The 23,568-nt window shown below is 43.4% G+C and overlaps 1 protein-coding gene across 7 annotated transcripts in view; it reads left to right on the top strand.

The window, feature by feature from the left end:
* Window positions 1-23,568, top strand: part of PHACTR3 (phosphatase and actin regulator 3) — a 160,423-nt gene that overhangs the window by 109,926 nt on the left and 26,929 nt on the right. For all 7 annotated transcript variants that reach the window (XM_073309199.1, XM_073309198.1, XM_073309201.1 and 4 more), the window contains one exon: window positions 6,269-6,422. In XM_073309199.1, coding sequence (XP_073165300.1) covers window positions 6,269-6,422 — 154 coding nt within the window. The remainder of the gene's footprint in view (window positions 1-6,268; window positions 6,423-23,568) is intronic.

Raw genomic sequence — 23,568 nt, 5'->3', positions numbered from 1 at the left:
CTCTGCCATTTACATTGGCCAAACTGGACAGTCTCTACGTAAAAGAATAAATGGACACAAATCAGATGTCAAGAATTATAACATTCATAAACCAGTCAGAGAACACTTCAATCTCTTTGGTCACTCGATTACAGACCTAAAAGTGGCAATTCTTCATCAAAAAAAACTTCAAAAACAGACTCCAATGAGAGACTGCTGAATTGGAATTAATTTGCAAACTGGATACAATTAACTTAGGCTTGAATAAAGACTGGGAGTGGATGGGTCATTACACGAAGTAAAACTATTCCACTCCACCCCCACCCCCACCCCTCCCGCTGTTCCTCAGACGTTCTTGTCAACTGCTGGAAATGGCCCACCTTGATTATCACTACAAAAGGTCTTTTTCCCTCTGTTCTCCTTACCTGATCACTCTCGTTACAGTGTGTATGGTAACACCCATTGTTTCATGTTCTCTGTGTATATAAATCTCCCCACTGTATTTTCCACCGAATGCATCTGATGAAGTGAGCTGTAGCTCACGAAAGCTTATGCTCAAATAAATTTGTTTGTCTCTAGGGTGCCACAAGTCCTCCTTTTCTTTTTGCGAATACAGACTAACATGGCTGCTACTCTGAAACCTGTCATGGATAATTCAATAGGCTCTGTCCTTTCAGTTCTGCCCACACCACTTTGTACCATCTCACCTGAATGGCAGAGCTTCCAGAAGGGGCATCACATCAGCAGTGAATGAGGATTTCAGAGAGACTGGTGCTGACATATCACTTTTGGAAATGCCCCATTCTGGAAAAAATGCAGTATAGGAGTATGCAGTATAGGAGGCTATTTGGCAATGAGTAGCCGACCAATCTTGGAGGGACATGTGTCCATAGGCTGGGATCTGAAGAACTGAACCCCAGCTCCCCTGAAGATGTATTAGTGAATCTCTGACAACTCAGTGAATTCATTCTACCCATCTTCCAAGTTGTGTCTGTACTGTATTACATTGTTGAACTCTCTACAGCTCTGGTATGCCTACAACACACAAAAATGTGTCTCCCTTTGGGAGGTTTTGGAAGGGGTAATTTATTTACTCCTTCATTTATGAAGTTAGGTCATAGATTAAATTTTCTCTTGGAAGCACTGCTCTGTGCTTATCTGAACCATATGACCTCTTAGCAAAATATTATGGGAACAATTATTATTATCCAGGCCAATTGTTTTATTGAGCTGAGCCACTGGGGCTCTCTGATGTTTGGAGAAATCATATTTCAATCAAGTTTGTATAGTATTGGCCAGTTCAGCAGGACCACATTCTATTTTAAATGAGTTTCAGTAGTTTGGAACAGGACAGGCTTAGAGACAGCCCACTGCAAAAGTAATTAGTGTAGCAGTGTAGTGTAGCAGATTGAGAAGGAATTTAAAAAGGAAATGTATCTAATGATAAGTATAAAACTCAGAGTCAGGATTATTGGGTTCTGATCCTAGCTCTGCTGCTGACTCTGGTATCTTATTGAAGTATTATTGTAGCCATGTTGGTCCCAGGATTTTAGAGAGACAAGATTGGTGAGGTAATATCTTTTGTTTTTTGATCTAATCAAAGATATTACCTCACCCACCTTGTCTCTGTTGTATCTTATGTTAGCAAGTAATAAAATACAAAGAGATAAGGTAGAAGAGAAAATAAAAGATAAATCTTTTGCAGGATTTCCCTGCATTTAAGTTAAAATTCTCTTTTTAAAAAAACAAACAAATCTCCAGATAACATTTTTCCACATCTCCCAGGGAATATCTATTGTCCCTGATTATAAGAAGTTCACTGAGTTTGGTGTAAATTCTTGTACATTACTTTGTCTAACACAGACCATGCAGTCCTCCTGTAACACAAATAAAAGTGTTTATTCTACCATTGAAGATGTGTGTCATATATTTATTTAATTAGACATTGCTAGTGTGTTCTATTGCATCTTAGAATACAGGGCTATGGGCCAGATCCTCAGCTGGTGTGAAATGATGCAATCCCATTGACCTTAAAGCCTGACTCTTTACAAAGGGATCCAAGCCTTTAACTGTATAGAGAGAGATTTCAGCTAGTCCTGAATGACCTCATGAGATGGGGGAAAAGCACCAAAAGAGCCCTGATCCCACCTGTAAGGGAACAGCATCAGGATGGTGCGAGTTACAGCACTGCCCACAGTTGTACACACCCCAAAGATCATGGGAAGGGGTTATTGTTCTACTTTCTGCACCAGCTACCACTTCAGCCACTGGTCGGGGGGAATGATACTGCACCTGCAGAATGGGTGTTAGATCTGCTCCCACTGCTGCCGGATGTAACTCTGCCTGTGCACATGGTGTGTAGATAGAATGCTCCACGTGGTGCCGTGGCCCTCTGCATCCACCCGCACCATGGCTGTGCTCAAAAAGCCATGACAGAGCCCAAAGGGTTTGGTTTAGTAATCAGAGCATGTCATGCAGGAGGCATGTTTCCAGTTTGGACACTTACTTGTGTGACTTCAGGCAACTGACTTTGCCACTTTGGGCCTCATTTTACCAGGTTTAAAATAGTTAAACAAATACTTAACATTGCACATGTGTGCTGTGAGGATTCATTAATTTATATTTGCAAAGCACTTTGAGATTACTTTGAGTGAAAGAGTCAGTGTATTATTATAGTGTGTCTGCAGTCAGATTCCGGTTGGGGAGGGTTGGTTTGATCACAGTTTCAGAAAGCTCTAATTTTGCAGCTGTCAGGGACTCATGGTGTGATCTTAGGCAAGTCACTCACCTGCTCTTCCTCAGTTTCCCTACCTGTATGCCAGAGATAATGCTGTTGACCCTCCTTTATAAAGCACTTGGAGATCAGCAAGTGAGTAGTGTCCTAAAAGAGACATCCTAAAGGTGAACCTATTATTTACAGGTAGCAGATTTACTGGGGCATGCCAACCTGTACAGCACCCTTTTACAAAACAGCCTTTATTCACACCTCTAATGCCAGACAAAAACGACCTAAAAATCTAACTTCAGTCTTCTTTAAAAGGACTGAAGGAGAGATCAAGTTTTAAAATAAACAGGCTCCCTTATGATTTTTACCGCTCACTATAAATTCAGTAGAATACTCCAAGACAAGTAGATACACAAATTTATCTGTACTTCTTGTGTAGCCAGACAGCAGTTCACCTTCTGTCTTAAGGGGACTATTCCACACTGATTGGGCACTCAAAACTCCCATCTAACTTAACTTCTGGGTAGGACATTAACTATACTTAATGAGTGTATTAACAAGCATGTCAAATGGAAGACATGGAAGGTAATTGTCCTGCTCTGCTGAGTATTGGTAAGACTTCAGCAAAAGTTTTCTGTCCAGTTTTGGGCACTGCACTTTAAGAAAAATATGGATAAAATGGAGAAAGTCCAGAAAAGAGCAATAAAAACGATAAAAGGTTTAGAAAATCTGACAGATGAGGAAAGATTACAGAAACAGGGCATGTTTAGTCTTGAGAAAAGAAGACTGAGGGAAGACCTGATAACAGTCTTCAAATACGTTAAGGGCTATTATAAATAGGATGGTGATCAATTGTTCTCCATGTTCACTAAAAGTAGGACAAAATGTATTGGCCTAAATCTACAGCAAGGGAGATTTAGCTTAGATATTGGGAAAACCTCTTTCACTGTATGAATTGTTCAGTCTGAGTCTGGTTGATGATCTAAAAACCTGACATAAACTTGATAACAAGAGGGCAAACCCAATTGTGAGTTTGAAAAACTGACACCTACCAATGCTCTTGGTTGGAGTTGGTGTGTGTGTGTGTGGGGGGGGTATCATATCTGTTAAGCTTTTCACTTGTGGGTAGGTTCTTTTATTGGTATTTTTAAATTAGGTTTTATCTGTAATGCTTTTATCTTAAGAATAAATGTGCTTGCTTAGAAACAGCTGTGTAGAAACTTGTACACTGCGGGCAATGGTCTGTGCATAGCCCTTGGAGAGAAAGCACAGCCCAGGTACAGGCCTTGAGGCAGATTGGTTGGCTGGAGATATTATAGCGTAAGGCAGGGAGCAGACTTAAAACCCCCAGTGGGACAAGGGCTCCTACCCAGATACAGGTGATGGCAGAAGACCTGAGACCTGACTGGAAACTCCTGGAGTGGACCCTGGAGAGGGGGTTACAGATCAGTTACCCTGAAACTGCAACACCTGTCACTAGAGGTTTTTAGGAATGAGTTGACAAACACCTGCCAGGGATGGTCTAGGTTTACTTGGTCCTGCCTCAGCTCAGGGGGATGGACTATACGACCTCTCGAGGTCCCTTCCAGTCCTACATTTCTATGACTTCATACAAGGAAGCTATACGGTATAATGGCCACATGTTACAGTAAACTTGTTACAGGATTGCTCATTATAGAAAGAGATTCAGAAAAGAGAAGCTCTAACTCAAACCAATGAAACGGGTGAGCCAGACAGAGACTGCTGTGCTTTTCTTCTAGCAACTCAACCTCAAGCAACCTGGGGATTTCCCATCTATGACTCTCATTCTACATTTTACTGTCGGTTAAAAAAAAAAAGTACAGTGAAAGATGTTGGGTTTTCCACTCTGTAAGCCGTTTAAATTTAGAAACCTTATTACCATATACCTTCCAGTTAGCATTGCAAAATGGCTTAATCAGTCAAGGAGCCAATTTCAACCCTTCACTGAGCCCACTGAAGTCATGGAGTTACTCCAAAGATGCATTTGACCCCATGGCGTTCTCTCAGAGGGAAAGGTTATTTCAAATGCCGTTGGAGAGGACGGCCTCAGAAGAGAGGACAGCCAATACACTCAAGAGCAGCGAAATACTACTCAGAACAGTTGCTGCACTTTTCCTTATGGGAATTCCTCTTGTAAACATCACCAACAATATTTCAGGCCAGATTTTCCTGCATTTGCATGTTTTGCAGTTACCACAGTAGATCATGCGATTGTGAGAAATATGCATACCTCCCACTGCCAAAATATCTTAGCAAATTACCACCATTGCACACATCATTCTGAAAATCTGACCCTTTATTTCATTCCTTGAAGTCTCTCCATAGGGGAAACCCTGAATACAGGGTTGCAATTGTATGTACACCATGCCAAACAAAATTTTACCGTGGCACTAAGACAACTTAATGGGGTCGATTTGTCAATAATGGCTCATATCTTGTGACCCATATGTACTCTACAGGCTGCCTATTCCTGGTTCTCCATCTTTTGACTTGTGTTTGTTCAAAATGGAGGGCAATGTTCAAAAAAGTTTAATGTGCATATTCAGAAGCCTGCAAATTTGGGCCAACGGCATCTATAATAACCACACTTAACTTGGAACTATTGCATGTGTGAGAGGCTAACTTAAAGTTATCCATGCTGGACTGTCAGTCCTGGACATTAAGAATGGGATTTTCAAAAGTGTTCAGCATCAGTCTGATTCTCTTTACACTGAACCAAAGGGTAAAACTCCCATTGATTTCAAGGGGGAATAAAGCTCAGCATTTTTCCAAATTCCTCTGCTGTCCACAGAATGGCATAGGAAACATCAGCAAATGTGTCCCACATCTCCTCACCAGCTGCACCTTAAAACCCTGTTGTGGAGATATCATACAAGGGTAAGACTAAAGTGCAGTCTGCAAAGCCAATTCATTCCTTGGCTTCTTTGCTAAACTGTTCGCAAGGGTGCCAATGAGTGCTATTGTTTGTTATACTCTGTCAGCTAACCGCTGGGTTGAGACCATCTGTAGTACACCTTTCAGCAACTACCAACCGGCCTGGATTTAAGCTGGTAACCCAGAGGGGAAAGGATCTCCATGCCAGCCATTCCCCTGAACTGCCTAGTCCTACTACAAAGTGCTCCAGGATGTAGCTTTGCTTTGGGACATGAGATGGCTCAGAGGACTGCTGATATGCACCCCCTTTGACTCCTAGATTAGTGGTTTGAACCTTGCCTCAGCTGATAGTTACCAAGAGTCATAGCTCTCTGAGAGCATTATCCTGGTCTACAACAGTACAAATGAGATGATAATTTCAAGCATTTCCGAATGGGCCATTATCCACAGCTGTGTGGGCAATCTCCGCCCTAGCACCACTTTTATTAATAAGTACAAAGCTGCCTGTCCCATACATGTGCGGATTTCACAGCCATACCTTAGGTTTGATCCTCCGGTGCCCACTCCTTCCTAGCCCATTTCTGATCTTATAAATAAAAATAAATAAATAAATAGGCAGGAATTCCAAGCTCTCCTTCTGACATTTTTTCATTTCAATGCGTGTCCCAGGTACCTTGCCAAGAAAATGCAAGAAAGAGCTGCTGGCAGTAAAGCTACGGAACAGGCCAAGCAAGCAGGAACTGGAAGACAGGAACATTTTCCCAAGGAGGACGGATGAGGAACGACAGGAAATCCGGCAGCAAATTGAAATGAAACTCTCAAAGTAAGTCAGTTTAAGAGACGGAAGGAGACAGTCTTTATAGTGAAGTCTCTTCTGTACCTCACCTCACTATACACTTGTCCCTTAGCCCATTTCCTATGGAGAGTCATGCAGAAAAGGACATCATCAACAGCAGCCTTGGCTTCAGGGCCATGCTTTGCTTTTGATCTCTGAGCTCACACACTTCGTGTTGTGGGCTGGTCACTTGATCTCCTCCTTGAATCAGGCTATTCCAGCCTAAAATAAAAAGCAAAACTCACTGCAGTGATTTAGATCCTAGGCCTGGAATTTATGCTTGCACCTCTCATTGAAGTCAATTGATTGTCCTAGTTCCTATCTTTCAATTAACCACCAAACTTTTCAGCTTTGTCCATACACTGATGGCTGCAATCAAGGATAAAGGCAAGTATCTGCAAACCCGCATTATAGGCAGTGAAAGCTGCAATGTGCACTGGTGGGGGTTAACTGACCCTGTTTCAAGTAAGGGTCAGCTTCAGCAGGGCTTTCTTTGCCAGGGCTAGAGATTTGCAGAGGTGCAGCTCCACAGATGGCTGAAATCTGGGCTAATTGCAAGGGTAGGAAAGTCCTGTGTTTTTTTGTTTGTTTGGTTGGTTTTTGTTTTGGTTTTTTTGTTTTGGTTTTTTTTTTTGAGTAAATGGCTTAAAAACACTTAACCAGGCAGGGCATGAGGGCTCAGCTGTATAGGAGAAATTTGTACTGCAGTTAGATAGTGTAAGCAAAGATTTACAGAAACCATTAGATTCAAATTGCATTGGTTTAAAAAAAATAGCTAAATGTAGATAATTTGCAAACCTGAATGTTTTAGTTGTGACAAATTGGATTGTTAAATAATCTGTGCTGTGCACTCCCACGCTAGAATAGGCTGTTCTGAATGGCTGCCAAAATGGTTGAAATCCAACTGTGAAAGCGGAACAGGAGTTCATGCTGGAGGCTTTTTAAATATTAATAATTGGAATTTGCTTTTTCAAGAAACAGTTGCTGTTATTCAAGCAAGAACTGGGCCAGCTCTTCAGTCTGTACCTTTAATAAACTTTTGTTTTAGAGGGTTGGGAATGAGGTTGATAGATCAGAGTGCAATTACTAATGGACCGGTGTCTACACCATAAAACACACCATCATGTTGGCAATCTCAGCTAAAAAAAGACCAGTGTTTGAACATTAAGAATAAAATATCTCAAAGTACTTTACAAATGTTAGTTAAGCTTCATAGTACCCCGGGATGCTGATAATGGATAGAGAGGATTCATTTTACTTCGTCTTTGTTTATTATCTTTGTTTAATATTTGTATTATGGAAGCGCTTAGAAGCCAACAGATAATGGGACCATATTGTACTGGGCACTGCACAAACAGAGTGAAACACAGACAATGGATTTAACATGCAGGTAGAGTGAACAACGTGATGGTTGACAATCACCACGTTCAGGGCTTTGGAGCTGTGCTCCGGCTCCACTCCAGCTCCAGGCAAAAACCTGCAGCTCCGCGCTCCAGCTCTGGGCTCTGCTCCAAAGCCCTGACCACGTTAGCGCCAAGATGTGAAGCCATCATGGGGGACGTTCCACCATATATAACTGTCCTGACAACAGCTTAGGACAGAAAGTGAAGAATATATGGGCCTGATCCTGTAAGCCCTGCACATGTGAAATGTCCATTTGCCTTCCTGAGCTATTGGAAACGTAGGTGCATTTTAGGCAGGCAGAAGTCCCTGAGTTGCGATTTGGCCAAGCTACTGGGCTTAACAGTCTTATAGGCTTCTGCAAAGTTACGATGTGATCTGTAGGAGGAGGTCAGGAGCCTGATTTTACAACTCACCTGAAACACTTGGAAAAGTGCCTCCCGATGCTAGCCTGGGACATTTGTATAGTCTTCACCGAAGCGTGAAGGGTGTCATCTAGTGAATCTCCAACATCTCTTCCTGCTGCAACAGTTGGGTGCTCCTTGGAGGTCTCCTGTCTAACTACCAGCTCAGCCTAACCCTAGTTTGCTTGTGAGAGCTAGCAGAATCTCAGCACAACATAGGATGGCTACAGGCCATTCCCCTTTCTTTGTGGGTACCATTTAGCCACTTTGTGGTGGAAAAGGAAAATAAGGTTAAGAAATTATGCCTGAAATTTAGTGTCAATATAAGGACTTACAACATAAATGCCTACCAGAGGAGCATAATGCATGATCATGACTGGAAGTTGTGGAGGGCAAGGTTTGGTGTACAGATATAAAGAAGACAGACAGCTGATGAGGAGCAGTCTATGATGTAAGTTATTAATCTGGTAGGTAATGTCTACAGATGGCTAAAAGGGCATGCTCATTTAGTGTAACTGAAGACATGCTTTCATTTACCTCCTCCTTATTCCCAGAACTCAGCAGGCTGAGTGCCACTCATGAAACAGAAGGTGCAGAGATTGCTAGAAATAGCCTGCCATGCAAAACAGATCGGAGCTAGTCCCCTGCATAATTTCTGAGCAGATATGAGCACTGGGACAGCTTGCTCTTTGTTCATCAACCAGAATAGAGCAGGACGATGCAAACAAGCTCGGCCAGCAGATAAATCATGGGAAGATATTTTCATGATGAAAGCCGCGCACATGTCAAAGATAAGCCCATTTTGAAAATACAGAAATAAGTAGTGTCCTGGGGATATCCCCTCTGAATGTCTGACTCACTTTGGGGAGAGCCACAGAAAAAACTGACTTCTCCCCAAAAGTCCATGCCATGTTTTACACTAAACTCAGTGCATACTTGGACAGGAGTTTGTAAGTTTAGTTAAGGTGGTGGAGATGCCTATGCAGTACAAACCCAAGTTGAGATTTTCAAATACCTTAAATCCATTTCAATGGGAGAGTGTGGCTAAATCCCTTAGTTGGCTTTGAAAATCTCAATGGTGATCAATGAAGCTTATACAGGGCTTAAATTCTTATAGAACATTTCCCAGATCTGCCCCCTCCCCGCCATGCTATAAAAACTACAGAGGGTTGGAAAATATTTACCTGACCTTTGCTCTGGACAACTCCGGCTGAATTTAAGCCCTCAGTTTATAGATGTGGAACCCACTAGTGAGTTCTCAGATTTAAGGAACTCTCTTTATCTTAGGATCCAGCATCTGGTTCCAGTGGAAATTGCTAATCTCTGTGTGATCTGACCACCACGTAGATGGATTTCAGCGCACGGCAGCTATTGTTCCAAAGATAGCATTGTGATGATAAATGCTGAGTGGGACTTACTCAACTACGAATCCAAATGTACAATCCAATTACAAACCTGTCCTCTACACGCTAAGGCTGTGTCTAGAGATGTGATTCCCAGCTTGCACATGTAACCCTTCTGCCCATCAGAGTTGGCAGCAACAAGGGCCGGGTTCAGTATCTAGGGGATCCATTCCAATAACACAATGCAAACCGGCTCGAGCCCCCACCCAGTGACCTGGGACAAACATATACCACCCCCGCTGGGCGCCTCCAAGAGGCGATACTTCCCCTCTCGCAAGCACATAGTCTGAGTGTAGCAAAAAGCCTTTTAATAACAGAGAGAAACAATGTGGCATTATGTTGGGGAAACACCACCAACAGGATTCATAAAACAACCCATGAGCAAAAAAAAACCCACCCCAAGCAAATTGGGGCATGCCCCTTTCCCTTTGGTTCTTGAGTCCAGCAACCCCAAATCACCCAAAGTCCCAAAAGTCCAATGACCCAAAAGTCTCTGTCCCTGGTCAGGGCAGCCCCAGAGTTCGAAAGTTTATCTGCGGAGCTTTTTACCTCCCAACCTGGGTGGAGATGGGAAGGGGGTAAGAGGCACCTTACATGATCTGAAGCTGACCGCCCCACAGCTCCACAGGCCTTCGCTCCACTCCGCCAGCCGCCCCACGAACTCCTTCGCTCAGCTCTGCTCCGCGGCCCACAAGCAGCTCCCACCGTCCCACGAACTGCTCCATGTCCCACCAGCAGCTCCTGCCGTCCTATGAACTGCTCCACCAGCCTGTCCACAAGGCACTCCAGCCCTCCCGCAAACTGCTCCACAATATATCTTCAGGCTCCCCCACTACTTAACACAACGCTCAGTGATGTCAGCTCTTAGTCAGTTCAGCTCTTTGGTGAATTCAGTAGGGGAGCCTCAGTGCTGGTACACTGTTAGCCCAAAGTGAGCTCAGCAGCCTGTAACTAGACTCCTAATGGAATCAAAATTAGCTCTGATATTCCACAGTGGAGAGAGGAGGAAGTGCAATTAGCATGTAAGGCCCTCAGCAAGGGGCCCATGCCTCCAAGTATTAATGCTTGTCCCCAGCCTCTCTCAATTCACAGAGTTTTGGAACCCATGACCCTTGCCTAGCGAGTGCCACTTAATTGATGGTGAGTCCCTCCATCATAACAAAAGGCCACGTACAGTTCCAAGCACAGTTCCCATAATCAGGATAATAACAATTTATTCTTCCTGCCCCAATAACAGAGACACTGGGGATCCCACAGCAGCCAAAGTGACCATTTAGGCAGCTATGGCCTCATTCTAGGCAGGGTGGGTGTGCCTATGCAAATGAGATCGGCCTCTGAAGTTCTTTTCCACAACTTGCCACACCTCACCACCAGATGTCAGGGTGGAGCTCATCCTGACACTGCTTACACACAGACATACCTATGCTAGCTCTCACTGAGCGAGTGCGCTAAAAATAGTAGTTTAGCCACAGTAGCACAGGCAGTTGGCACAGGTTAGCTGCCCCCAGTACATACCATGGGGTCCAGGCAGGTTTGTATTCAGGCCGGCTTGGCCATGCGGTCGCTTGCTGCTGCCTGTGTTACCACGGCTACACTGTTATTTTTAGCACTCTAGCATGATGAGAGCTAGTGTGAGTGTGTCTACACTCCTAGCTCTAGCTCTAGACATAGCCTAGGAGATGAGATAGAACCGGGAGACTCATTGTTCAATAGCTGACTGAAGCTTGATAAACTAGCCAGGAGACAGGCAGCCATGTTCCAGATTTGTTGTTTACCAGCTGTATCCTCATGGATTTGAAGGAGTTCTAGGGTAGCTAGCGAAGTCCTTCTGTAACACCGACAGACCACGGTTGTCGCAGGCGGGATCAAACCTGGGAACTATGGAGCTTGGTGCATGAGCCTCTCCCGCATGAGCTACAGGCCAACTGGCTGTTAGCTAAGGCTGTAAAGCAAACTCATTAATCTCTCTCTCTAAGTGGTCTCGGTGCCACTAGATGGGACAGAACACCACACCCAAGCGGTGTGTGGGTTACACTTCCATCCTATCTTTAAATCATTAGTTTTACATGACACAATGTTCTACCGGATGGAAGGAGAGCCATACTTAAACATTTTATGAACATAATGAAATCATTATTGTATTATTAGTCAAAAAATGGGAAAACTCTTCATGAAAAACGGGTCCCGTTGCTTCACCAAAAAAAATGTCAACATTTAAAGATTCTGGATCAATTCTAACTGATAGATATAATAGCTGGAGAGAAAGTGGACGCTCAACTTTTGCACTGATAAATAGTTACACAGCCAAACCCACAGCACCCCTTCCTCACTCCAACTTATCAGGCGACCTCCTCATTCCCCATCAGTACCGAATCCTGAAAACTCCTTAAGCAGATTCTGCTCTTATTCCAGTATAAATCCATTGACTTCAGTGAAGTTGCTCCTGTCTGACATCAGTGTAAGTGGGGGCAGAATCCACCACTTGCTTTCTTTGTGTTATTTACTAGATTTATTTTATCTCTCTCCTTTCTCCCTATTTCTAATCAAATAAGTCAGAGGTTCTCAAACTGGGGGTTGGGCCCCTCAGGGGTGTGTGAGATTATTACACGGGGAGTCGTGAGCTGTCAGCCTTCACCCCAAACCCCACTTTGCCTCCAGCATTTATAGTGGTGTTAAATATATTAAAAAGTGTTTTTAATTTATAAGTGGGGGGTCGCACTCGGAGGCTTGCTATGTGAAAGGGGTCACCAGTACAAAAGTTTGAGAATCACTGAAACAAGTCAACCACTTGTTGCTATGGAAATGTGCCCCTCCCCAAATGGCAGTATTCCATATTTCCCCAGATTGTCTCATTCAGTACTATTCATCTCTTACTAATTTATCTGTCCCTGATGCTTCAGGCCATGATAGACACTGGTAATAATCTATTGTGCGCTAGACCACTGCGGTTCTGATGAGCCAGGCTCCTGACATTCCTTGTTCGCCTTCACTATGTGTTCTGAGTGCAGATAATAAGACCTCAGTGGCATTAAATGAATTGAGCCCATTATGTCAAGAGGTTAAAAAAATTTGCAAATATGATTATTTGCAATAACTGCTCTCTGTATGACGGACTTTCTTCATTCTATAAGGGATTTAAGCGGAAACCCAGAGGAACAAAATGATCTTTAGAACAAAGAGCAATGCGTAGAAAGGCTGTTTAATTAATTTAGGACATTATTGAGACTCTTTTGAAAGTTAATATCCGAACTGCCAGGGTGGCTGTTACTTCCATAGTACGCCTCGTACAGGCACACTCAGAAACACTCCTTTATTGCTTAATGTCTCAATGAAAACATGAATTCCTAGAACAAATTATACTTGTAATTTTCACTTCATGTTCCGCTTTGCTTCCTCGGGTGTTTGCATAAGTAGACATGATGCATTAAGCAGTATTCAGTAGAGATGTGCAGAAACAGGAGCTCAGCTGGTATGGTGCTGAGGGCTATATAAGGACTTATTAAAACAGACAGCCATGGATATTCACTGGCCCCAAAAATTCCATATGTGGGTGCTTAGCACTAAGCAGCCCCAATCTGGAAATTCTGGCGGTGGTACACTGCGGCATGCTGAGAGCATTTCTCAACAATGCAAACGCTGGAAGGCAGTTTTCCTTATGCATTTCTGTGTGGTGCCAGGAACTTTGTAGTTCCAGGGCTGTCCTGTGGTTCCTGGAAGTGCGCCTCTGAGTGGGGTGGCAAAGGTGACAGCTGTCACAAACTGCTCACCCTTGCCCCCGGTTGGTTTGTACCACTGTATCATTCATGGCACTACACAATAGTGAAAAGATGACAAACCAGTAACAACAGCTTGGAGTCTGAAGACAAAGAGCAAGAACAGAGGGCCAAATTCTCCTCATGCTTACACCATGCCATCGGCAGTAAAAATAGCAGTAGCTTACACTGAGAATCAAGCCCACAGTGCCTAATTTATCTGATCTTAACTGTATTGTGACAGGGGCTAGGATGAAATCATGGAATTGGGCCAGAGGAGATTTCCCTGGCAAATTGTGCTTATCCACCAAACAAAGGCTGTGATTGCTTTCCCAAAACTGCACACACCACCGGAGGAGACACTTGAGAGAGGAAACCCCAACACCACCTGGCACAAAGACATAGATCTTTTGAGGAGACAAACTTTGGGAAACATGGATTCCATTTTCCCCTCAGTGTGCATACAAGAAGTTTTTATCATGTACCTGGGGCATCATGCTCCATGCTGCGAGAGAATTGAGAAACCCCATCACATTAGACCTCCACACTGCCACTTGCCTATTTTCATGGCTGATAACTTTTTGTTTGTTTGGAAAACATTCAAAGTCTTCCAGGGTCTATAAAGTTACATCCCATCTTGAATGTGAAACAGCAGAGAAGGTGAGGCTACAGCATCAGTGTTCCAGCTTCTCCCTGGCAGAAGCATCAGATTTGATTTGGGAGGTGTGTAGCTACGTGGGTTTGATCAAGGCTTCAGGTGACTGTTTTCTTTGGTTTCAATCAGACAAGGTTCTGAGTTACTACAGCTCTGATGTCAGACTGAACTTACCCACATGCTTAGCTTTAAACATGTGCTTTAAGCATCCTTGGGATATTTTCTTGAACTGGGCACTCTGTTTGGAAATCGGCCCAGGTTCAAATGGATTTTAGTGAGCCTTTTGAGAAGCCTCATCCGATTCCCAGGCTCGCTGCAAAGAGAACTGGGTGGATGGATTCCCTCTGCCCCCGCCTGCACAGAATTTCACTGATTTCAAACCACACAGGTATTCAGGTGGTTTGTGATTTTGTTGGGAACATTTAGCATTGAGCTTTGCTCTCGAGAGAGAGAAAGAGAGAGGCATAAACACTGAGATTTACTGTCACAGCTCCTTATCTATGTACAATGGGACAAAGGGTGTCCTTATTTGGTAGAAGTTATCTTCAGGTAAGCGTGTCACTGATGCTAAAAATAATCAGTCAGAGAGTGCAGCGTGGGTGTCTGTGCAATTTCATGCTTTTCACCCAGGCAGCCAGAGCTATCTATAGGGCTGCAATTTAACTCCGTAGGAGTGCACGTAAATTAATAGAGGCTCCCCTTCTTCTTGTTCCGCGCTGACTCAGGCATTTCTAATTAAGATATTTATTTGTGGTTGCTTTATTTATTGCACGATGTTTTGGTTGGTTGCTATATTTTATTAAGGGTTTGTGCAGTATCTCAAGTGCTTTGGCAGGCTGGTGCTTTATACACCACCTTTATTATTCGTGTATTATTCTAAAACCTGTCAACCTTTATTGTTATTATTTATGTTTTACTGTCGCTCTTTCATGATGGAGAACTGAGCCTGAAAAGGAGATGAGGAGAGGGAAGTTAGGACTGAGATTTTTCAAAGCTACCTGAAGGATTTAGATGTAAGTGTCCTGTAAATGTTAACATTCTACCTGTGTTCTGCTTGATGGTGGTAGACTACCAGGCAGTGGCATATTCCATCCATAGGTGTGGGGGCTGCCGCACCCCCTGCCTTGAAGTGGTTTCCATCATATACAAGGTTTACAGGTTGGTTCAATGGCTCTCAGCACCCCCACCCTACAAATTGTTCCAGCACCCCTGATTCCATCCAGCAGTGTCCAGAGTCCCTTTCAGGAAGAAAGCTGCATGCATGTCTAAGTTCATGGAGACTGGCTTGTTCTCAGAGGCTGTCTCACTAGAACACGGGAGGGTAGTGTTGAAACTGGTACTGCCTCTCTGGATAAATGGAAGTGTGTTCTCCAGGGCTGTCAATCTCATAATTCTGCAAGCTCTAAACTCCCTTAGCTCTTGTATTTAGTACAGTAAAAGGAGGGACAAGGCACACTTTCAAACCAGCATTTAATTTATGGCCAATGAATTAGCACATGAACCCATTTGCACATGCAAACAGGTGCACAAGCAATTTTGAGAAGGCATAATTCAAGCGGCTACTTTGTAAATATGGCCCAGTGTATTCTAGTGTTATAATTAATAGAACACAATCACCATACCAAGAGCACAACTTTACATAAGTAAACAGAGTTACAAAGTTAACCCTGAAACTTAGGAGATTCCTACTGTGAAAGTGAACACGTCGGAGACTGTGCAAATAAATCAGATCACGAAGGCTGGGATGTTGGTTCTCACCCTGATAAACTGAATCCAAAATGCACTTTTGCATATTTCAATGATTTACCAGCAGTTCTATAGACATGTCAGGCCTCATTTTCAAAATATAAGAAGCCCAGGACCCCATGGAAAATTGCACATGCCTGGATGTGCCTAATTTGCTCATAGTTTGTTATGTAGATAAGATAGTTGTAGATGCAAAATAGCCCATGATATTCCTAACTTCCTAGGACTCAAGCCAGGTGAGATCTTTTCCAGCTCCAACATAGGCTTCCTGAGTGACTTTGAGGAAGTCGCCTACTCTGTGCCACTATTCCCCCATCCATTAAATGGGGATAAAAATACTTCTGGATCAAAAGAGAGAAGGCTCAGCTGTGTTTCATGGCTATGTAACTGACACGTCACCTTAGCCCCCAGTTTGTGGCTCCTCTCAGATCTGATGAAGCTACAAATGAATTAGAAAAGAATATACTGTATGTTGCTCTTCTGGCTCCACGTATACATGACACACACGGACCAGCTTCTCTCTTTTTTAAGAGGCAGAGAACCTTTTGTGAGGAGCAGATCTTACTCCCTTTAGTTCAATCAGAATGCTATTCTATTACCCAAACCATCTCTGACTGTATAATGATGATCTCCTGTGAACATAAATTGTCCTTTGGGCTCTCCAGACGCTAGTAATCTGCAAGCAGAAGTGCATGCGTGCGTCCCTAATGGACTACACTTCATATGTTAATTAATTAATTTTGAAGCATACTGGCAGCTCTAGGTGAGAACTGTGATCTCAGATTCCACAGAGGGTCTGCTCCATTGCTCCACTAAAAGAGCGGATCACCAGCTCAGGCCAGCCTGCGGAGCGTCCGATAGCCTGAACTCAAACCTCCTTCCACATACACCAGTACATTTATAGGCTGCACCCATGTGAAAGGGTGAAAGATGGGGAGAGCCTAACCTTGTGAATTTCCTATTGGAGCATATGGCTCCAGTCTGCTTCCACAGCATGCCTGCGGCTGTAGAAATTTTGAGATGTAGATACCGTATAGACACCTGTGAGAGGCAGCCATGAATTATGTATTACTCCCGCAGTGGGTGTATGTTATTACTGATTTACCGGGCAAGATATCATGGAGTGAATCACTCACCCTTTTGGCTGCAGAAATATGGTGTTCTCCTCTCTAAGAATTGGCCAAGACTAACTGTTCATCTCATGAGATCCAATTAGATCCCAGCCTGAGCTGGTAGGACTGGTAGCCATCAATAAATATTGTAAGTAGTACAATCTCCTCCTTCCGCAACACAGATCATGACTCTACCATTGCATTTCATGCAGACTCAAAGACAGAATCTTATTTCCCCAAGGCTCTGGCTTCCCTGCTGCAAAACTGGGCCAATGCAAAAAAGCACAGTTTCTACTATACGGAAGTTACCTTAGGGATGCTGGGGAATGAAAGAAGAAAATAAATATTTAGGAAAAAGAATTTGGAGAGAAAAAGAACAGAAAAAAAATACAAGGCACTTCTTGCTTTAAATAGAACAGTATTTAATAAATGTTCGTATGGGCTTGCAAATCATTGATGTAGTTCTAGCTAAATCTGCTTTATTCCATTCCCTTTTCCATCCTGGCAAATTGTATTGGGTATAATCATGCCTTCTTGTTTTCTTTACTTAAAAGCAGCTTAGGTCAAATACAGGGCACAGCTATTTTCTATTGATTGTTCACCTTTCAGTGACCTCTCTTCTTGACCCCTTGGTGCTAGGTAGAAGTTAGGTTTGGTATCTCTTGGGAGGTATGTTTGCTGATGCATATTATGTATCAAGAGGTCAAAAGGAATCCCTGGATTTATAAATACACTGTGAAGGATTTATTTAGTGAAATGAAAAAAAAAAATACCAAGTGAACTGTAATGTTGAAATCTGACAGGGAAGCACTTGTATTAAACAGCAAGTAGGTGGTTTAATGTAAATTGTGCCATATTAAAAGGACTCCAGGACGGTTTAATTTTTCAAAAGACAGTTATAGTCAGGCTGTATGATGGAATTGCCCAGAGGAGAAAGAGTCATTGCCTTCTGAGGCTGGAGCCAATACTCCATGCAAAAACCCAGCTTTTCAGCCGACTGTATCCAGGCAACCAGAAAACATGTCAGCTTGCAAAAATCAGCATGCTGGTAAAATCTGAGTCTTAAATTGCATTGCAATGAGGTCCATCCATTCTAGCTCAACTGATATGCTGCAAAGAGGTGAGATTTGCTTTTGTCCTTAAACAAAATGAAGAAAATCATTCTGCCAAGATGCAAACTGTAAAAGACAATCTAGTGACTCAGTCTAGAAACCATTCTCTGTAAGAGCTAACAGATCTTGAGCTGCCCTGGGTTTGCTTGGTATGGTTTTATTAATTTAAAAAAAATGAAATTTTAGAATGGTTAATATTTTGTTTTACAGCAGTCATGTACCAAGAAAAAACCTACTCTGTATAAATAGCCAGCAGTGTGTTGCAAAGAGAAAAGGCTAATCCATTAGCAACCTGTAAATGCCTTATATCAGACAGGATCTCTCTCAAATAAGAATGCTCCTGTATATCATATAAAGTGGCCAGACTTCTTCAAAATAACAGCCATTAAAGGAAGAGAAGAATTATCCTCTTTCTGAAAAAAAAAATTAAAGTGAAACACCCCATACAATTGCAAGGAAAAATGACATTTTTTACCCACCATTTAGTTAACTGCACTTTAGAAAAGTGTTGACAGCCTATTTCCAATCCAAAGAATATAATGTAGAGTGTGATTAATGTACCTAGGGTTTTTAGTGTACTCTTGATTAGAACTGGACTAGGTGGGTGAGGTTCTGTGGCCTGCAATGTGCAAGTGATCATGATGGTCCCCTCTGGCCTTAACGTCTATGAGTCTGGAGGCCAGGACTCCTGGCTTCCAGTCTCATTTTTACTAATGAGACCTTAAGCACATTGCTTAGCTTCACTGCACCACATTTTACTCATGGCTGCTCCTGTACCCAGAGTGGGGTGGGGATGGGGGTCACATCCTAATAGATAGAGCAAATTGATGCCCACAGTGCACCAGCCCCTCTCCACAGACTGGGTGGGAGCAGACGGAGTAGGGTAAGGGAAGGGCTGTAGCCTCTGTTCTTCCCAACCCCCATTCTGGCAATTTGTTCACTGTTAGGAGGAGGAGCGGATATCCCCATTGATGGGCTGCTCTTGTGCTCTGCCCTACTGTCAGCCACATAAGGTGTGTTGCGGGAGAGGCTCTGGGTGTGTTCCCACTCACCAAGCACATGCACACTTATGCATGGGCTGATCACAGCCTAGCCCTGTATGTGCGTGAAAGGAACATACCCCCGAGAGGCCACATCTGCAGCACTGGGACTAGCATGGGGCTTAAACTTGCAGCTGCTTGATGGAGTGACAGATCACGGGAGGATGTGCTTTAAAGAAATGACATAGCATTGCCTTTTCTAGCTTTGCTGAGGAACTACCGGGGGTGGTGAGGTGGTTGGGGTTAGTCAGGCTTTCACTGCTCTGCTTAGCTCTTCCGTGGGGTTTGGTTTTGTGTGTCATAGGAGCGGGCCTGAATACTGATGAAACTGAAACACATTTGGTCCAATCAGGCAGTTGTATTATAGGCTATATCTTTGCATACCAAACACATGTGGCCAGATCCTCAGCTGGCACTAGTCAGCATAGCCCCACTGACTTCAGTGGAGCCATGCCAATTTACACCACCTGAGATTATGCCGCCCCCTGACCTTTCCTGGAAAGGCAATGGACCAGGTGAACCAAAGGGCATTCTGGTACACATGGAGTTTCTGAGCACAGTAGATATTCTTCAGCATGCATACATCTCCATTTGGAACCCCTTGGATCCTAAAAGGCCAAGGACTTTTCCTGGATGTTGATCTTTGAGCCAATCTCAAAGATATCAGTGCAGCTGTCAATTATTCAGAAGGCACAGAGCCTAGCTAAAGGGACAGTTATTCTTTTTGATGAAAGTGACATGAAGGAGGACACGTTGCTTTGCAAAGGTTCAGTTAAGCTCCCACGTGGTATTCCTGCGGTGAGACATATGACCTATAACAAAATACATTTGACAGTTTGTCAGGCTGGTGTTGGGGAACAAGCATTAAACGGTTTGTCCTGTCTCAGTTGTAAGACCTGGGTTTGTCACAATTGCAAGAGCTTTAAAACAGGACAGACAACTAAGAACAAAGCTGGATTCTAGCTAAAGCAATGGAGGTTTTAAGCAAAGTACTTTTACAGCCTCATATGGTAACAGAAGGGGCAGTAAGGCTGATTTATTTTGAAAGAGCACAAAGGTTACAAACAGGTTTTCAAGAAAGTCTCTCCCTATGTTGAAAATATAAAGGTCAGATTCTGATCATAGCTATAAATCTAGACCACCACCATTGAAGTCAGTGGCTGAATTCTCATTGTGCAGCCATAGCATCAAGGGCCCCTAGTGTCAAAGTGATCTTAAAGGGAGTGTAAATTACATTTATGTATGCTATACACTGCCCAAGTAATGTAGAGGGGAGATAACAGTGAGGCCCAGTTACTCCAGACTAGTGCTGGTCAAGACTTTTCTGCTGGAACAGTTCTCCATCAGAAAATATTGATTCAACGACATTGAAACATTTCCTGAGAACGTATCAAGTTCACCAAAGTTTTTGACAGGACATTAGAAAATGAAACATTTCAACCTTATTGAAATGATCCATATTGACAATGAGTCAAGGTGATTCAGTCAAAACAGAGCGTTCAGATAAGGTCAAAAAAATATTTTGGTACATCTGTGCTGTGAAAATTTGAGGTTTCAACTTTTCAACCTGACTCAGGGTGAAACCAAGTGTCAAAAAGACTGGAATGCCCCACAAGACAGAAATTCCATTCTTTTACCTGCTATATTTTAGACTTACACCACCATAACTGAGCTCAGACTCTGGCCCAAAAATGTAGATCCAAGAGATGATGTGTACTGAACAGCACGGGGTGAATAGCTCACATTTAAATTCAGATCCATTTAGAAGGGACCTAGTCATAATGATCTAAATTCTGATACGCTGGGTGGTACATCATGTGGTGAGTAACAGTCTCATTTACTTAATGGAACTATCTGAGTACAACAGTACTAAACAGGAGTAAGGGTGGCAGAATCTTAAGTTCTGGCCACGTCACAACCTTGAGTTCTCTGTGGAACTCCTTAGGGAGCTCTATGCAGAGTCCCCCACGCACACTGATGGCAGGGTGTACTCCAAATATACCGTAATAAGCGAGTGTTACATTAAGAGAGACAGGTCTTTCTAAGCGCAGGCCACATAACAGATTGGAGTGCTGTGCCAGTTTTAAAGAGAGCCACAATGCACTGTCAGAACCTGTTATCTGGGGGGATGGGGTGGAGTGGATGGCTCAGGTCTGCTTTGCATCCTGCTGATATATAATTGAGCAGTGAGCTAGCATTGCCCAGGAGGAAAACTGTGTCTGTGAGAGAAGGAGAAAGCAGTGCAGCGTAAGCATGTCACCAGCTGGGTGGCAAGAGCAATCTGCAAGCAGGGATACCCCCATCCTTTGGGAATGCTGTGTGGGTGGATGAAGGGAGAGGCCTGGGAGGGTTTTGGTTACAAAGGAGAATTCGCCCAGCAAGATCTTTGCAGTTCTAACCAATGTGTGATTGTACGTATGGCAGGAAGTGGGGCTATTTGTTCCAGAAGTGTCTGCAGTTTTAGGGATCACGTCTTGTTTCGTGCTTTGCTTTAGGGATTATACAAAAACATAATAATATGTTTTCATAGACTTACTTCTGACTGAGAAAGTTTGTATTTGGCAGAGAAACTGACACCCCAGCCAGCATGCAGTGTATAGGCACATGCTGTCTCCACCTAGGATTTGAGATGGCTGGGTTAGCTGGATCATTTGTGTAGAGACCATAGGTTGGCTGTTCCTTCAAGCCACCAGTGCTGTAACGTCTCACTGGCTATAATTACAGAGATGCTTCTAAAACTTCAAAGGCTTTGCAGATTGCCAAGGGCTCCCTTTATAAATAGTTCAACTCACTGGGGGAAGACAATACTTCTCTTGAGAGCTTGCATCACGCAGGGAAATTCTCAGCATTTTGCATCAGTGAAAAGAATGGTCATCCTCAAAGATTTTTGCATTAATTGAAAAGAGCAGGGGAAGGAGATTTTTGCAGATGCTTGTTGACACAGCTTGGTGAGCAGTGCTTCTCAGCATCTTCTTCAACTGACCAATCAAGCTGTGGTTTCTTGCTGTATCCCAAATCTCACTCTGGGGCACCTGGACCACTGTTTGTGGGTTAAGTGTGCAGAATTTCAGGATCTCAAAACTAGCCGTAGTGCTAGCCGTGCATTCTAGCTGAATTTGAACAGACTTTAGTGTTCATGCAAGCCAGGACAGTGGCTGCTGAGTTTTCTCCGTGAATGAGGAATCAATTCCACAGCCTGTTTACACAGGCAAAATTCACCCTTGTACAGCTCATTAAACCTAGAAGGCCTTTCTGTGGCCTAGGCCCTTAAAGAGACATTGACAGTCAGTAACCCACAAATACATTCAGAATCCCTCTTGCCTAATTGCAAGATAACCCTATGTGGCTTTGCTGGAAAGCCCAACCACTGCAGCCACTTGCTACCACTCTGCTCATGCTACGTGTGCTGGATTTGAACCCAAGGAGCAGAGTTTCCAAAGTGGTTAACAGAGAGGCTGCTCCTAGCAGTCTGCTGCACTCTAGAGGCAGAGGCCTCCAAGGGATGTAGAGCACATTAACAAGAGCTTTCAAATGCTCTGGCCAAATACCAAGGAGAGAGAAACGGAGAAACAAATGGAGTTTGCTCCCCTTTCTGTACCCTCCAATTCCCTCCTGTTTGGGAATAGATTCTATGTTATGCTTTTTGCTTTCTCACTCATTACTGTGCACATTGCCTGGTGTGTTTAATGGTTTTTCTCTCGGTTGTTTTTCCTGCTGTTTCAGTGACAGATGTCTCTATGTTAAAATCCAACATATTCTGCAGTAAGAATTAATCCCTGGGATTTACATCGCAGGCGTTTGTTTGCTCAAAAGCACCAACCTGCTTACATTTTAGACATGCTGGTAACTGGTCTGAAACATTGGTTCGTTCTCCTCTTCTTGGGCATGCTGGGCTTCCAGTTTTTCCTGCAGCTTCAAAGCAAGGACTAGCGTTTCATGGCTAAGCAAGTTGCCCTCTTTTGTCCGCCTGCAAGCAGAGGACAGACTCAGAGAGGAGCTCCTGATATGCGTGTATTGTACAGAGCTCAGCATGGTGCTATCTTAAGTCATTCACTGGTTCACTTTCTTCCCACAGGCTGATCAGACGTTTTAATGAAAATCCTGGGCCTCGTGCTAGGAGGTGCTGAATGCCTTCAATGTTCGCTGGGGGGTTCAACCTGTGTCTGTAGTTCAATGTTTGTTCAGTTGTGGTTTAACACGTGAATTAACACGACTGTAAATTCCAGATTGAAAACAAACATTATTTGCTAGTTGTGTTTAAGCCTAGGCTGGGAGCAGAGATGTGTGTCCTGAAACAGATGTTTATATTGACTATACCGGAATTTATAGTCATGTTAGCCAACATGTAATCATTAAAACACAATTAACAATTAAAGCATAGTCATAACCTAGGGGCCTTTGAAAACTGGGCCTGATATTGGGGAGATCCTGCAACCTTCATTGAATTCAGTGCTCAGAACCTCTTAACACCAGGCCATTGGTGCCAGCAAGGACTTTTTGCCCTAAAAA

This window comes from Lepidochelys kempii, chromosome 13 (genome assembly GCF_965140265.1).
Source record: "Lepidochelys kempii isolate rLepKem1 chromosome 13, rLepKem1.hap2, whole genome shotgun sequence".
Lineage (NCBI taxonomy): Eukaryota > Metazoa > Chordata > Testudines > Cheloniidae > Lepidochelys > Lepidochelys kempii.
Note: the sequence above shows the minus strand (reverse complement) of the source record. Positions and strands in the feature narration are given on the sequence as shown.